The sequence below is a fragment of the Paramormyrops kingsleyae genome, chromosome 18 (genome assembly GCF_048594095.1).
Source record: "Paramormyrops kingsleyae isolate MSU_618 chromosome 18, PKINGS_0.4, whole genome shotgun sequence".
Lineage (NCBI taxonomy): Eukaryota > Metazoa > Chordata > Actinopteri > Osteoglossiformes > Mormyridae > Paramormyrops > Paramormyrops kingsleyae.
The window spans coordinates 5,169,283-5,186,639 of NC_132814.1; the positions used below are offsets into that span (position 1 = coordinate 5,169,283).

The window sequence follows — 17,357 nt, forward strand, 5'->3', positions numbered from 1 at the left end:
TTTTCCTCATTGTAGGAAGGAATCTTCCAACCCACGTCTGTCAGTCGTTTTGCAGAAGCCCTCTCCTGAAATGGACTAAGTTGTGTCACTCTAAACTCTAAAAGAAAGCAATCACAGGACAAACAGAAGAGAAATGCATAGAATGGTTTGGTTCAGCAGTGAAATTCTTTATTATATAATTGCATCTTCATGAAAAGGCTAATTAAAATGATATTGGCATGTGCATTTATTAATCTTTATTTTTTTCAACATCTTAAATCTTGAGTCAGACAGGACTGAAGATTTAAGGAGAGCAAGGGTGTGCAAGTTAAAGGGACTTTAAATGCTTTTCTGTTTGAACCTGAAGTATGTGCATGGGGGGGGGGGGGGAGTGGAAAGATTAGGCTGTCTTTAGCGCTTTCCTCGTGTTCCACTGTATCCAATTTGGAACAGAATCACCATACTGGGTTGGATTGGGAGGGGGGGAGTTAGGGAGGGAAAATAAAGCCAAAGAGGAGGGGGAAAAATTCAACTAAGACTAAGCAGTAACTATTAACTGTATGAATAAAATAGATCCCGGGGAGGGAAAATGTTGATCCATACAGTGGCTGTATCTTCTGAAGAAAGTGCACTTTATTTTTAATTCTGTACAGAAATTGTGTTTCTTCTGCACTGAGGTCCCCCTCATCCCCTCCAGCTGTCCATTATATACATGTAATGTGGGGATATTCCTGGGCATCCTTGTCAGAACCTGTGTGCGTGTTTCTGGGCGGGGTGGCCCATCGTCTGGGGGGTGGGTGGTTCACACAGCCAGGCTGCCTTGGCCTGCTGCTGCCGCTCCTTACACTTATGGAACGAATGGTTCAGTTTGATTCGATGGTGGGTCTTGTTCAGACTGGGATTCTAATTACGTTTAAGGTTACCACATAAACTCCTAGTTACAGTCAAACTAGCATGTCCTTATTAGCCTTCTCCTGGCTAACCCCAAAGTGCCTGGGACTTCAGTACAGTTGGGCTTCTAGTCATGGGCAGCAGTGCTGAAACGGTCTAGTTCCCATTCACTCAAGGAAGCCATCACACGTCATGACAAGGGTACGAGGCTCGGCACCCCACATCACATACTGCACAGGAGGGAGGGGAGTAAGCACGCTTCAGAAGGGCGGTCACACTGCAAATCACTGTTCCAGAAAAGGACCCCACAGACCAAATACAGATACTTTAAATTTTGTTTTGATTTTCTATCCCTCTCAAAGCGAGGCACCAGATGACAAACAGGCAGAACAAAACAAAAAAACAAACCAAAAAAAAAAAAAAAACAAAAAAAAAAAACTGACAAAATAACCTGACACACAGGAACGACACTGTCATTAAATTAGCATTTTATCGCTCTACTTCTTAATGACCCAGTCACTGTATGCAGCTTGTAAGTCCAGTAGGGCTAACGGCCCACCTGTACTGTTAACCCTATGCAATTTCTACACGACGGTATGCAAATTTACAGTATACAATTTTGGATTCACCATGCAAGAATACTTTTGTGTGTAACATTTAATAGCTCAGTCTACATCCAGAATAATTTACATAAAAGGACAATGGTTATTTAAACGGCGATTGATGGGTAGTAACCATGGTAACCGAGTGCGTCCAGGGAGTCAGGATGGAGGCAGAGAGGGGGGCGGGGTCAGAAGGTGAAGGGGGAGGGGTCGTCGCCCGTAGATACATTCAGCGGCATTCCCACACCTTTAATGTCTGATCCACACTGCCAGTCACAACGTACGGGGCCGTCTTGTGGAAATCTGTCAAAAAGAGTTTATGTAGCATATATCCTACATTATATATTTCACTTAGTACTAGCAGTGTAGATTCTCACCCAACAGCCTTTAGAATACAAGCCTCCTCACACAGCATGTCTATGGCTAGCCGTTCATGTCATTTGCATAAGCCTGCGACGTTCCTACCAAAGCACATGAACACAACAGGGGCCCTTACCCAGAGAGGTAACGAAGTGTTCGTGGGCACTCAGGGTCTTCATGCAGCGCTTGTTCTTGTAGTCCCAGATACGGAGGGTCTTGTCATCGGCACAGGACACGATGAACCTCCCTCCTGGGTGAAACATCACGCCACGCACCCAGTTGTCATGGCCGACCTGCAGAAAGGAGCTGTGTAAACTTTGTGCACGTGTCCTGGGTCAGACGGCACAGACACTCCCGCAGCACGCACACCCACCAGTGTCATAAGGCACATGCCGGTGCTCACGTCCCACATCTTGATGGTCTTGTCTCTGGAACCTGACAGCAGGAAGGGGCCGGGCTTCCCACCCTTCTTACTCTGAAAGAAAAAAGGGCCAGTGGGGAGGCTGCAGGCCAACAGGTCTATTGGCTTGAATGCTGTCACTCAGCCGTCAGTGGGCGAGACCAAATCCCCAGAAAGCAATCTGATTGGTCCAGAGCACTTTATCCACAAGGCAGAGGTTGGACCTTATTAAAATCGGGGGAATGGATGCTTCATATTAGGAGCCTCTCCAATCATACTAAAATCTGCAGCCCTCCTCATGGTCACAATGTTTGCTGCAGTTTCCAACTAGTTCTCCCAGGCTTGTTAGATTCGACTCTGTACAACCACTCTTCATTTAGTGAGTACCATGCTTAGCGAGCATTTGCTGCTACGGCAATAATAATAAATTCATTTTCCGATCAATGCACGCATTTATGACCAATGTAAGAACAGAGTGAGAGAGAGCTTTGAAGTAGAACGCATGAAATGTTAAAAATGTCCATTTCATGAAGAATAAAAGGAATTGAGTATGGAAGGCTGAAGTCATAAGCGCAGTCGCGGTCATGCCACGATTTTGCTTAGTAACCCAGTTGCTGGAAGGGAACTCAGTCTCTAAACAAGGAGTGATTTTACTTTGAAGGAAATATAGAGGAACTGACTGCACCTCTATCTAATGTCTGGGAATTACAGGCAACAAACTCATAGCTGCCCCACTTAACCTAGAGGAATGAAACAAGGGGCTCAAATATTTAGTTGGGGTGGGATCGGGTCTGACCTCTGACCCTGTGGCTTCCAGAACAGTAGGGTAGGCACTCTCGGGGGCCCAGGAGATGCACTCCACCACATGCTCGTGCTCCCGTAGTTCCGCCTTGCACTCCTTAGTAGCTGTGACCCACACGCGAACCGTCTGGTCGTTGGAGCAGCTAGCAATGAGGGATCCATCCTGGTTGGGCCGCACCATGCGCACCCACTCCCGGTGGCCCACAAACGTCTTCACACAGTACCTAAGAAACACCGCCAGATTGGAACAACAAACCCACACATAAAACTACATTTCCCAGTACCCCTCGAGCCAGAAGCTCCGTATTACGTAAAGGATCAGCAGAGCAAGAGGTCAGTGACAAAATTATGGAACGTAAAGGGATGGAATTAAGCCTGTTCTAACGTCCACCTGCCAGCTTCCTCACGTCGGCTCCACATCACCTACCCAGTGGCCACTTCCCACATTTTGATGGTCTTATCCCTGGAGGCAGAGATGATGTGATCTCCATTGGGCATGATGGCTACAGACGACACATTGTGGTCATGCCCTGCAGCACACACACAAGAGCAGGTCACGCATTTACAGCTCATCCACAGAAAAAGTGGAGACTTCAACATCTACAACTGAGAGGGTTTGTTAAACAATAATCCACAAAATATGAGATAGAACCCCCTCCAAATCATAAATTACGCAAGCCCAATAGCATCAGCTGATTAACCCCCCCACGGCTGATTTCCTGCTGGGACTCAGTGAGTAAACAAGGTGATGACATATGAGGAAGGTCCTAAGAAAGATTCCTAAAGCAGGCAGCTGTCAAGACGCTGTCATTAGGTCAGGTGGTGACACAGCGGGCCCCTCCATATGATATGGGAACTGACCATACCAACAGTATTACACTGTTGGATATAAAAACTATTACTGTGAATAAGAACTGAATCTCCTGCCACCAGAACTATATGCCTGGTATCCAAGGCGACCCTGCCAGCTCTCTGCAGGTGAATTAAAGCAGTGACAGGCAGATCAGATGACTCAGACCAACTTATTCATGAATGTCTCTCTCAGTCAGGCAGAGCTCACATCCTAGAAGCAGAAATCAGACACGGTTTCAGGTGAAGGGTGGTGATTCTGCAGGATGTCAGTGCTCACCACAAAGCCTGTACAAGCTATGCGATGGCCTGTTAAGGTGGGCCTTGTATTTCACTTGCTCTGTGAAGTTGGTGTATGACATCATACATTATCCCTAAAGAGAAGCCATTCAAGTCACCCCCACCGAACAACACGCTTGAGAAACCCTCCCACTGATCATCAGAAGCAAATTTTAAGTGCGAAAATGTACAGCTGAGGTGACCTTGAGAAATTATTTGGAAGAGATTAAGTCTCACAATTAGGGATGCAAAATTTTGGAAATTTTCCATTAATTCCCATATATTTCCCATGGAAAGTTTCCAACGTGAAATATTTCCAAAATTCCCCAGCTTAACTTCCCATGGAATGGAAAGTTTCTGGAAAGTTTCCAGAAATTTACCACCCTCCTTTGAAACCCTGCTCACAAAGAAATTTACCCAGATTAATTCAGATTCAACCTCCCACCAATCACAGCATGGGCCACACTCCTTCCTTTCACTGGCCCCGCCCCCCACTCACCATGCATGGTCCGGATGCACTCAAAGCCTTGGAAGTCCCAGAGCTTTATGGTCATGTCAGCAGAGCAGGAGGCCAGCAGCTTGCCGGTCTGGTCAAAGGAGATGTCCTGCACGGAGTCTGTGTGGCCTTTCAGTGTCCGCTCGAAGTCCCCTGCTTCATAGTCCCACACCTTGAAGAGAGAGAGAAACGGACACCAGCGTCACAACACGGCCCCCTGCCCTGAGCCTGGCTGGCCCATCTGTTCTCTCCATGGGTAGTGTTAGAAACAAAGTGGGGGGAAAAAAACAATAGCTTGTGGAGAGAAATGGAGTCAAGCAGCAGGCACCTGTGTACCAAGGATCACAGTTATAGGGGACTCACGTCTACCCAAGTGGTGGAACCGAGGCTAAGCACCCATAGCTAACCACTACCCTTTATCACGCTGTGCTGACATTTCCGTAAAACCCAATGCCCTGATCTCATGTGTGATCTCTCTGAACAGAGAGTTAACAGGTCTCTGAGGAAGGATGCCTGGATTGACAGCTTTTAAGGTGGGAAAGGTCAATCAATTCCTATCAAACATCAGAACTGGGGGGGGGGGGGTGAAGCCTGTTTCCAGAGTCATCCATGTGCATGTGCACCGAGACACAAAGCATCTGTACCCCCCCAGCTTTCCAATGAATAAATAATCATTCACAGTAGCCACATGTGCACCAGGAGGGGACAAAAGAGCACCGTTTATAGCTAAATAATAGCAACAGTACCGGACGTTATTCTTGCACCTATGCGTGTAGACACAGGGCCAGGGGTGATACCTTTATTGTAGCGTCCTCCGAAGCAGAGACCATGACGCTAAACACAGGGTGGAAGATGACCCGAGTCACGGGGCTCCTGTGTCCACTCAATGCATACTTCTCCGGAGGCCGCGGAATCCACTCCTTGGGGTCCCGCTTCTGTCCCACGGGGCCCCCCAGGGTGATCTCCTCTTTAGCCTCATTCAGCTTGGATTCTAGCTCCATCACCTGCACCGGAGGGAAAGTGATTTCTGACAAAGGGAAAGCCTACCAAAAATCTGTGACTGCAATCAACAAAGTAAAAATGCCAAAAGTCTTGTATTTTGTTTGGTTACTTATGGTTAAGGTTAGGGCTGGGTAGGGGTTGAATGGAGAGTCCCCACAAAGATATGAATACGTGAACTCTGTGTGTGTGTGTGTGTGTGTGTGTGTGTAACCCATGCAGATGCATCTCCAATCAAAGTACCAACCTTCTTTTGTAATCTGATCACTGAAGTCCATTTCTTCTCCAGAAGACCGGCATACTTTTTGTCTAATTCTTCATTCTGAAAGTGAAAGGAGACAAATGAGCAGCACCCCCAAGACAAGGCCAGGTGGTATACCTATATTACACGCTTAACTCATTCACATGGCTTCATCTCCCACACACTGCCTGCAGACTAACACAGGAGTTTGGAGAGTGTGTGTCATTTCAGGAGTTTATCAGAGGGGAAAGTGGCTAACACAAGCATGCTTAAAACTGTCACTGTTAATCATTCCTACAGATGCGTTAATGTAACCTAGAACATGCACACATGACTGCAGAAGTCTATGTCTGAGGTAAGGGCACAGTGAGCGTGCGAGTCTGCTAGTGCCCCCCCCCATGTTACCATATCCAACTCTGCCTCCTTCTTGAAAACAGAATATGCTTCTTCGTAGCCATTGGAGCGGAGGTAGTCGGCTATCGCTCGGTTTCTGGGAAACAGAGAGAGGGGGGAAAAGCCATTAGGAACATCCAGGCACACCCCGAAGCGGGACAGAGCTGCCAGGCTGTATGAGAACCTCTCAGAGGGGCCAGTTTCATCAGGGTTTGTGCACCAAAAGCAAATTTATTATACACCAGTACGTTAAATCATAAAAAGTACATAACAGAACTGGGCGGTATGGATCAAAAACCAGACTATGGTATTTTTAGGCAGCACAGTGATGTGGAATCATGGTATTTTTTTTTCTCAGTTCAAGGTACTGCTCTCAAAACAGGGTGTGAATGTTTGGAGCCAAAAAATGTAAAATCAGTTTGGCAAACAGAAGCACGCAACCATTGGAAGTGCACTTAACTGGAAGGTATTATCCTTCAACCATATAAAACAAATATTGCAAATTACAATATTCCTATCTTCCAAGACGCCTGGAAATTTGCACTATTTACAACCCGGAAGGATTACTATAGGTCTCTATTAAAAATCTGCTCATATTTTAACAAACAATATAAGTGTGTCTATATTAACGGTACTGTCTCATATCTCACTTGAAAATATCCTGATATACCACCCAGCCCTACTACAGAAGTTAAATTACACCGATAAAAGGTTTGCAAATGGGCAGAATTTATGGTCCTGAGCTGATGCCAAAATGACTGTTCATCACCAAGTACACCTATCAAGGGAGACACTGACTAAAAGTTACCAAAAGGCCTCCATCTGGAAGCCCTTGAGAACAATGCAGAGAAAAGCTTGTGCGAGTCCGACAAACACACTTTTCTTTTTAAAACGGCAACGAAAGGAACCAGCAAGCGGCAAGAGAAAGATGTGGAAAAAATGATAAGCTCACAAAGGTCACTCCTGTCAGCGGGAACACATACATGCAGGCCCTAGGCCCTTACCGACACTCACACCCCAATCAGCTGACACGGCTATAACAGCATCATGCTTTTTTAATAGTAGCCTCCCCCAAACGTACCCAACACCTTGGGCACTCCCAGCAGCAGCCTGAACTAGAGCGAAGTGGTGCTGCGGTATACATATGCAGGCAAGGGTGTATTCCTACGTGAAAGACAAAAGGATCACACCCTCTTCATTCACTGCAGACCCCCCTCTCCTTAGAAAGCCAGACTGAAAATCACACCGAGAGGGAAACGGCAGCAACACATGGGAAGCCAAATCACTGCGCTCTGGTTTCCATGGACACCAGGAAACCGCATTCCCGAGGACTGGGCCGTGGTCAAAAATACAGATGAGGAGAGTCTTTTCACGGCCAAGTCTGGTGTTCTATTGCAAGCAGGGCTTCGGTGAAGCTATGCTGACCCGACTCCTAATGACCAACACACAGATGGATCACCATTTAGGAGCAAAAGGACAACAGGAACATCAGGGCCACAGACAGCTCAGGGTAGGACACCATGAAGAGCCACATGGAAGCCTGGCTGGGACTCCACAGGAAACAGGGGGTGTATATCTGTACATGCATGCTTTCACTACTCTAACCTAAGTCGGTTTCTCCTCCTAACATCAAAGATGGGGGTTTGCTCCTCTCAGCCTGTGACATCACTGCCCTACATCGGAGTCACCCCTAGCTAGGAAGGGGAGGAAGCCACAGCTTTGACGTCCCTTCTACCACAATGATCAAGCACTGGAAAAATTAAAAGCGGGGTGGCCCCAGAGCCCACCCATCGACATCAAACAATTTACTTTTCTGAACCTAAAGCTATAGGAGATACATACCATGTAGCTTGTTACAGTAGCACAGGACCCTGAGAGTAGACTCTACAACAGACGACATGGAAGATGGGGTGTTGCATAAAGACCAATCATGGGTACAGATACTCTGTCACGTTCACTGTCCGTTGGAGCCTGAACAGAGGCGACATCATTGCAGGTCACTGAAATGTTCACTTTCACCGGCATTGATACCCATTTCCTCATCACTGAAGCTTGTTCTCCTGAGTTGTTATAATATTTTACTGAAAAGACTCGCAGTTGTGGAAGGCTACAACTTTTAACACACCCTTGTGACCTAAACGTCAACATTTTGAGTTGGATATGGATCCAGGTCAGCTAGACCAATAAAAAACACAAAACAAACTGTGCCAACATTAGGGTTGTAATGCTATCAGATTTTTGGTGAACCCAACACTAAGCCACATTTTCTCAACTTTCATGCAGATAGTCAACAACCAACCACAATTTATAAAATGAATATGTTTTTGAACAGAGACAGGCCTATAGACACCTATTAGTAGAGTATCAGCTGACAGGAGCAGATTGACAGTTGCACACTTTCACTGTACCTACAAGGAACTATCAAAGGACAGGTGAAAAATGGGCTTCTTAGATGACACTGCAGCCCTGTGTCCAGCTGCAGATCCATACACACCACTCAAACAGATCAGTTGCTTGCCATCGGCAATAATAACTGGCCCATCTCTATTTGGTGACAAATGCTGTAAAAGTGCACCTGAGAGAACGCAGAGAATTTAGACAGAGTTTGAACCGCTGTTTGCCTGACCCCTATCAAGGCCCTTAGATCATCGTTGCCCAACCTGGTCCTCGAGGACCCACAGTCAGTCCACGTTTTTCCTCCTTCTCAGCTCCCTTACCTAACCAAGCAACAACATGGACTGTCTGCAAGTCCCTGAGAACCGGTTTGGGAAACAGACTATGCATTCCCAACCAGTTGATGACCGCAGACCTGTTTACTATGTTGCAAAAAAACTAAAAAATTCATGGGCTGGTAAAACTCGTCAGCCGGGGAGGTGCTGGTGGTAGACTGACTGATGGGGTATATTTAATAAGTTTGGCCATTTCCACTTTTTTACAAATGACTAGAATTTGCAAACATCAGTGGGTGTGAAAAAGGGTGTGACCTGAAAATACATAGTTTATTTTTGGAAATGAACCAACCCCTCCCCAAAATCCCAGTGTTCCTGGTGGAATACTGGCTGCATATGAAAAGGCCTGGAGGAACCCTGGGGCACCAGCAGGGCTTTGTCTGGTCACCGTGGGAGAACTCGAGCACAAAGCAAGCTCTGTAGAGGCAGTATTAGATTATGAGTCCTTGCTTCGCTGCCAGCTAAGGCTCCTTGTTGGCTTCAGTTGGATGAAATTCCCTGGAACATGCCTCTTTTCTACACTGTAGGGGGAACACAATCCCACAGCCTGGATCTAGGTTACATGTCTTACACCTCTGCTTTCCTGGGAAGTGAATCAAAACCCCAGCAGGGCAACTCAGTCAAATTCAGCACATTAGTCCACCACACAGGGTCACTGTGCCTCTGTCTGACAGCAAGAAAGGCAAAAAACAATCACTCAACATTCAGCACAGGTGTTAGTGATGGTGCAGAAACATGGGAGAGGAGACCCTGGACTTGACCCGTTATCTCCAAGGCATCTTCCAAGGACCACGATCATACAGCAAAGCCCCAAATTTAGTGATGGGCAAATGAAGCTTCATGAACCATTTGCTGAATTTTTTACTCCACTAGGTGCCACTCTTGGTTTTCTTTGGGGCATGCTTTGAGCCCTTTTATGAACAGAGAGAACCATCTGGGGTCAGAAAATACAGCAAATGGTTCATGAAGCTTCATTTGCCCATCACTACTCAAAGTCCAGCCCAAAAAGTATAGCACCATAAAGGCAAACACACATGACAAACAGGCTCTTAAGTATGGGCTAATACACATGGATAATTATAATTACAATGTACTTAATGTACAGTAAGAAGGGATTCCTCAAAGGAGATACATGCCCACAGTTTCAGTCTCATCATCTCGTAACGTTTTAAAGGGTTTCACCCCAGCAGTCCAGCTAGGGTGAGACAAGAGCCCAGCACAGCAGGCAAAGAGGTGCTCATCACAGCACCATGATCAACTCCAGTTCCAGTCGCCCTCATTCGCAGCAAGCTGCACGCAAACCGAAATGTCGCACAACGCAAACCCACATCCATCCTGTATTCCACGAAGGGGAGGAGAATGCACTCTGATGCACTGCGAATAATGCGACAAAGTCTTTTATAAGCATCCTAAATCAACCTGTCCACATTAGGAATTTTAAAATGTAGTGGTCCTGTAATACCCAGCTGCTTAAATGTGTAAAAATATGACCTACTCATCAAACAGATAATGTACCTCATGGCTGGGCTACCCTTTAACACATCTGCACCAATGCCCAAACACAGGACTGGCAGGCCAGCCCACTTCCTCATCACCCACCCTCTGCTGCTGCAAGCAGATTGGCCAATCAGTAAGGTTCCTGCCCCCAGCACGTTCCACATGGCTGCTTTCCAAACCAAACTCAGCTCGCGGTAGTCAGTATAGGCATGTCACGAGTAACTAAACATCTCCTGACGTTCTACCCGTTCAAATGCAACAAGATGACAATAAGAGCAGAACAAGTTCTTAAATCTGAGCTGAAACAAAGAACTGAACAGCATGCCACACTTCCGTACAGTGAAGGTAATACAAACAGAACAGCGGGGCACATCAAGAAGATACAAGCTGACAGGTCAACCAGAACATCTCTTCATAAACATGAGGAACATTAGCCCCAGATAATTTATACCTGACCTGCAAAGAACAGAAGAGGGAAGACAGGAACTTCTACATGCCCCGCTACCAGTACAAGCAAGCCAGAATACCATAAACCCAAGAGGGCAGGCTGGCCACAGATATGAAGATAACAATCCCTCACATCACACTGAACACTGCTGCCCTATTTATTTTGTAAAAACCTCTGGGCTGAAGTGTGGCCTTACATGTCCAAAATGGAGGGTTTAATTCCCATGCCCAGCTTTGTATCTGTGAAGTATATATGCATTTCTCCCAGGCATTCAATTTTCTCCTCACTGCCAAAAAGCATAAGGTTACGTAACCCAGTGTGACAAAATGTCCCGAGGTATGCAAGTGTTTGTGTGTGTGGGTGGGTGTCCCCTGTGATAGACTGGCATCCCAAAGGGGCTGTCCCCAGCCTTGCTTCCTGGGATTACACTACAATTCTTTACTGAACAGTTGGTTCAAAGGAAATGGAAAGAGGGAGAAGAAATTCTGTATTTCTCACACACTTATCACATTTCTGGACCCGTGTGTCAACACAAGAATAATGTGAATACTGCAGACATTCTGATACACATGAGGTGATGCTGGAACACACAACACTCGCATATAGCATGTCAACAAGGCCAGATATCACTGACCTTGATGGTAATTCAGAAGGCGAACAGATCAAACAGGCTATACTCAGGCCTAACATCAATGTTACAGTCACGATGGTGAAAAGGTTCAGTATTCATGCAATGGAAATTTTGTAGTTTCAAAATGTATTGGGGGTGGAACTCACAACTCATCACGTTGCCTCTGAGACAGCACCATGGCTGCTGCCGGGGATGGGGCAAAGGCGGGACAGCAGGGGGAGGAGGACCCTCCAGCAGACGATCGGTGATCCGGACACAAGCTTGGCACTCAGGCTGGGGTTGGAGGCAGAGCAGTGGGAGGGTCCAATGCTTAAAGGCCTGCTCTGTGTGCACGATGCGGGCCCCTTCTCCAGTATCTGGCTCCGGGTTCGAGACTGACGAGGGCTATGCGGACACTCAACAATCAGATTGGCCTTTCATCTGTACAGAGGGGACAGAAAGAGGGGAGACGCCTTTTAGGTTAAGCATTGCCGGAGATGACATAGAACATTAAACAGAGACACTGGTATGAGGCATAAATAGGCTAAACAAAAGAGGTTTAACAAAGAACGATGGATCCACTGGGAGCACAACACAGCAGAACATGGTACAACCACAGAAAAAGGACTGAGTCTTCATTTAATAAACTAATACATTTCATACAATACCTCCATTAACCAATATAACCAAATTAATGTTTGTGACTCAGCCACCACATATTGCAATCTCAACTTTATATTATCTTTATGTATGATTTTTTTGGTATAAACTTGCACAGTATGTTTCAAGATGTTTCTGCACCATCACTAACAATGACGATGTTCCCAGAGAATGTATCCGACACAGCTGACAACGCCTTTAAGTGCCACGCTGGTGATGCCAGCGACGGGACTGGGCGTGGTCTTCAGCGGAACAGAGAAAAGCCATCTTACAGAGCCTCTGCCCTGCACCCTCCGGCAATTGACTGTTTATTTCCAGCAGACGTGCCATTATGACTCGCAGTTTCACTTAATGGAAGCTGGAGACCAACTTGGCCCACAGAGCCAACAAAAACGACAACCCAGTGGTTTGACCGGAGATCAAAGAGCTATGGGTTTAAGAGCCCAGAGGCAAAAGCCTGTTGCTGTGTCCGAAAGGAGAAATACAAAAAAAAAAACACTTCATAAAATTTCATGAGGGTGGGGCACAGCAGTCAGCCAACCCACCAATAAAGCGAGAGATACCAACAGCAAGCAGCATGTTTGGAATGTCTAGTTACCATTTGGAAGAAGCTCTGGTGTCTGCAGATTCTGCAAAACAATGTTCCACAGCCCCTGATCTCAAAGACCCATTGTCAGAAATGTAGCTCAGGAGCAGTGACATCACCGCTAAGCCGGCGAATTGGCAAGAGAACATGAGGGCCCCACACTACCATCATGTAAAGACAGATTCTCATCTTAAAAAAATATATATTATCAAAGGGCTAAGGGGAGCGAGAGCTCAGCTCGAACTATCTACTACTATCTCGAATGCTTGAAGGCTTCTGAACCTCTGGGATGATGCTCAGCTGAGCACAAAACTGTCAGGAGAATTCTTTCAAGCAAGGGCAGAAAGATGGGGGTAAAGAAACACTAAGCAGCCTCCTGCTGGTGAACTGCAATGCATTGTAGTTTAAAGAGGAAAAAAAATAATAACTGACAGCTTCCCGCTTCAACACCTAGGATGGAGCCAAGAACGCTTCCACCCTAATTAAAGATGGATGCACCCCAAGGACGCAGCTCAAAGGCAAAGTGATCATTTAAATGTACATGTTTTGTGTCCATCCCAAGTAGACTGCGGTACCTGTTGCAATCATCATGTGGCTGCCTCAGCTCAGGAGTCCAGGCTATATGGAAGCAAACAGTAAGAACCACACGAACGGCTTCAAAGGCGCATCTCCATTCTGTTCCACTCATGTCAATTAAAGTCCTCTTTTCAATTGTTTATATTTCACTTCCATGTTTCCGTCATTGTGGACCCAGTAAACAAAAATTACACCGCCAATGAGCAAAATAACCAGGGGAGACAGACAGGGAACACCCTCAGGTCAGCTGGTACCATCTTACAGTGCTCACCTACTTCCTCTACAAACAAAAAAGCAGCCTCAGCCTCAAGTGAGACCTCCATCATTATAACCTTCCTGTGAACCCATCCTAGAGAATGATCACCAGGTGAACAAAAACCATACTCTTTGTAGTACATCAGACTGGATGGACATGTATCAGAGGAATAAAGGTGACTCCTACAGAAGTTACTCGATACCCATCCAAAAACCCTTCAGATGAGCTCTGGGACATACACAACACAGAGTGGCTGACCGGCACCAACAAACTAACTAAACCTTCAGACAATTCAGAAATATTCACATCTACAAATAAATTCACTGCTGATGCAATACTGTGCTGTAGTTTATGCTACTTGCAGCAACTGCACAAACTATCTACAAAAGGACAAGCCAAAGAGGTCTGAGGGTGATGTTATTAAACATACTCACTGAACACTGATGATTTAATAACAGAGCCTCATGCCATCATGCATCACTGGACAGCGATTGTTTACAGGAAAATCTGAGTATGGCAGAAACGAGTTCAGCATTAATTAAAGGATTATTAAACAATTTCATTTTGGAATATTATTTTATTCTGATTCTAATACCATCACACACACACACACATTAGATTAGGAAGCTTTTTTTAATTGGGTGAAGATTATAGGATGTACAGAAACACAGAAGTGGAGTGCAGACTTTTCAGAGTTCAAACAATCTCAGAAATGCATGGAATGTATAATGCAAAAAAAAAAAACTCCAACTTCCTCCCCAACTGAACACCCTCAAGTGAACTGGACTCCCCTAGTAGACAATGAAGCCCCTTTTCCAAAGGGAGGGGCTGAGCACTGTTACCGGGAGCAGTCAAAGTCAGTAAGCCTTCTACTGTAATCCTATTTAGGTGGTCCTACTACTGCATCTGGTCTGAAAGTATACTAGCTGTACTTCATTACACAGAGCAAATCTACAACAGCTACCAGTGGGCAGTAAGAATTCCTAAGAACATGAGGGAAAAAACAGACAATAAAACACCCTCACAATGCAAAATAAAAGTCCAAGATGCACTAAGAAATGGAGTCCATCTTTTGGTGCAGAAGCAACAAACTACTTTGATCCATCACCATCAACCTGATGCAAGGCTACATGCATTTTAGTGCATTCAGCTCCAATATCACACAAGGGAATCCAAGGCCTGAACCAATGCTTGCAGCGTCCAAATAACCTGAGCAGTATGGTACTTTTAGAAAACAGGCCTAAACAACCGCATTGTGCAGACATCCAGCAGGACCTTCAAAGGAACATTGGTATTTATGATGATGGTGATAAAAGTCCCACATTCCCATCACAGCCTAATCACCAAAGAGCACAAGAATTTACTAAATATCCAAGTTGTAGAATAACAGCATACTATTTTTAAAGCAGGAATTGCAATATTGACGTAAAATCGTATGAAACATGGTACTACTTAAAACAGACGGCCTGAAGGATAATGTTTTATTTATCTCAGGTTCGGATACCTTGAGATATCGGTTTTACCGTCTCTGGAGAAGCAGGAGGGGATTTCTCTGTACGAGACGGATGGATCGATGCGTTTTAAATAAGGTGCAAAACGACATCTTACAGTCTTAAAGACTAAGGCATTTTCTGTGGATGAAATAGACACTTATGTTTCGGAAATCAAAAAAAAAAAACATCGAATGGGCAGCGCTGAAGGCACTTCGCGATCGTGTGGACCTCGTCTGCAACAGATCTTTTAAGAAAAGGGGCTAAATTAAGGGACTAATAATTAATAGTTTAAAACGGGTACTATAGGCAAAGTGACAATAGTCATTGTGCTCATTATCAACAATCAACATCCTAATAGGTGGGCCAACATAAGCATCGAAGAGGACTTGTCAGCTTCACAAGTTGCCAGGTCTAGCCCTGCAGTAAACGGGAAAGGGTGTGTGTGGTACAAATTTTAAGATGTCATTTTCCGATAGGCTCATTAAGGATGCTGCTTGTCTTCTGGACGGATCTCCGTGAGATCATAACGTTTCGCCACTTGCCCGCAGCACATCTGCTGTCGCGCCCGATCAAAATGCACCCCCGAAAACCTGCACCGTTTGCTCCACCCTATTGTAGCACACCCTAAAAGACTGCTAGAGGTCCCGAAAATCAGCGTGAAACTGAAAAACAAAAATCACGATACGCCAAATCATCGCCGGAAATGGCGAAGAGATAGTCTGCACCAAGCGTCGGCCGTATCGCCACCCTAGCACTGACAATCATAGCCAGATTCTCAAAATCAGTGAGGTACATCGTCACATCCACACTGACAAAGCTTTTACCTAAACTGATAACATGGCTCTTCGATTGGCTCCTCGGTTAAATACAATTTCGGGAGAAAGCCGCGACCCTCATATATAAATTATTACGGAGAAAGCGCATCAAATATTTATGAAAGACGTCAGGTTTACCTGGCGAACTGACCAGCGGGGAGGGTCCGCCAGCACCAACAACCGTGGTTAGGTTAATAAACATTAACAGGTATATCAAGACATGACAGTTAACTACTTCAACGCTGTAGCGCAGGACTGTCAACGACAGCTACAGTGAGTACATTATCATCTGTAACAGACCCATAAATGACCCTAAACATAGGTCACCACGCAAGTGTACATCTCTAATACTTCTTACGCAAGCGTGACATAACACTTTTCAAACGGGGTACCGAACGAAAATGAACACTTACCAGCGGGGGAACATCTCCCACGTTATCTAACCGGGGCATGTCATGGAGGGTCTTATGCGACGTTGCCCTGGCCCGTACTAAGCTAAACAAATCATGGCCGCCTGTCAACGGTACCAGATTCCAATAACGGACGGAAGCAGATATACCATCCGCTGATCTGCACTAAACCGCCGGTCCGGGTCGCGTCGGCTTCCCCCGGCAGGAGACCGAACGCCCTTTGCGCGAGGCGGTAACCTACGATAGGAGAAGATGGGAAACGATGACAAACGGAAAACGCTCCGGGATAAACTCACTCATGGAACCGAACAAATGGGCTGGGTCGCGACCGCTAACACAGAAAAGGTCGGACAGAACCGGGAATGTCCTTTCTCCCTTGCCCGGTTGGCGTGTTGTTGTTTTTTTATCCCTCTGCGCCGCTCCGACGGCCTATCCGCCATTTTGAAACGCAGACAGGAGGCGCATTATGGCCACATCGTCATTTTTCATCGCTGTTTTTCCTTCGCGGACGACCTGCAAGAAAATCAAAACCCTGCCAGTCTTACCCTTCAATGTCCGTACTATCTAATTCTCCTGCCGTGCTCATATAAACACGTAGTGAGACTGAAATTTCTGGACGGAGAGAAGTGAACTCCTCTGCTGGGCGACCGGCTCTATCTCCTTGTTTCTCCTCCGCATTCGCCTTCGGACGCCAGTAGCGCGCACCAGCGTGCGCTCGCAGTCAGTCGCGGGGGCGCGGATGCGCGGCACATTTTGCCCAATGACCAATTGAAAAAACAGAAACGTTCATGTGTCCACGGGCACACGCACTGATTCCTTCCCTGCCCACACCCCAAAGATTTGCGTAGCCCTAACATTAATCCACTGTGCTGTGCTGCGAAATAGAGCAGTTATACAGATATGAGGTCAGAATTACGCTTTACGCCTGTCAGGCTGGAAATATAACTGATTTGTTTGAAGTTTTTAAAATCATTATCATGTGGGACT

General features: G+C 46.0%; 1 protein-coding gene across 1 annotated transcript; it reads right to left on the reverse strand.

Annotated features, from left to right (window-relative positions):
- Positions 1-146: 146 nt before the first annotated feature.
- LOC111852920 (lissencephaly-1 homolog B) lies at positions 147-17,106 on the reverse strand. Its single transcript, XM_023829300.2, has 11 exons — positions 16,916-17,106; positions 11,742-12,015; positions 6,303-6,387; positions 5,904-5,978; positions 5,455-5,661; positions 4,661-4,829; positions 3,461-3,563; positions 3,029-3,257; positions 2,206-2,307; positions 1,969-2,125; positions 147-1,775 (listed from the first exon to the last, which is right to left on the reverse strand). Exons 2-11 carry the CDS (start codon positions 11,771-11,773, stop codon positions 1,702-1,704), a joined length of 1,233 nt encoding a protein of 410 aa, XP_023685068.1. The 5' UTR covers positions 11,774-12,015; positions 16,916-17,106; the 3' UTR covers positions 147-1,701.
- Between the last annotated feature and the right edge of the window lie 251 nt (positions 17,107-17,357).

Coding starts and splice junctions, on each gene's coding strand:
- LOC111852920 (XM_023829300.2), bottom strand. CDS start 11,773: ATGGTGCTGTCTCAGAGGCAACGTGATGAGTT. Junction 2,308..3,028: donor TGGAAGCCACAGGGTCAGAG/GTCAGACCCGAT, acceptor TTTTTCTTTCAG/AGTAAGAAGGGTGGGAAGCC. Junction 2,126..2,205: donor GCATGTGCCTTATGACACTG/GTGGGTGTGCGT, acceptor TCCTTTCTGCAG/GTCGGCCATGACAACTGGGT.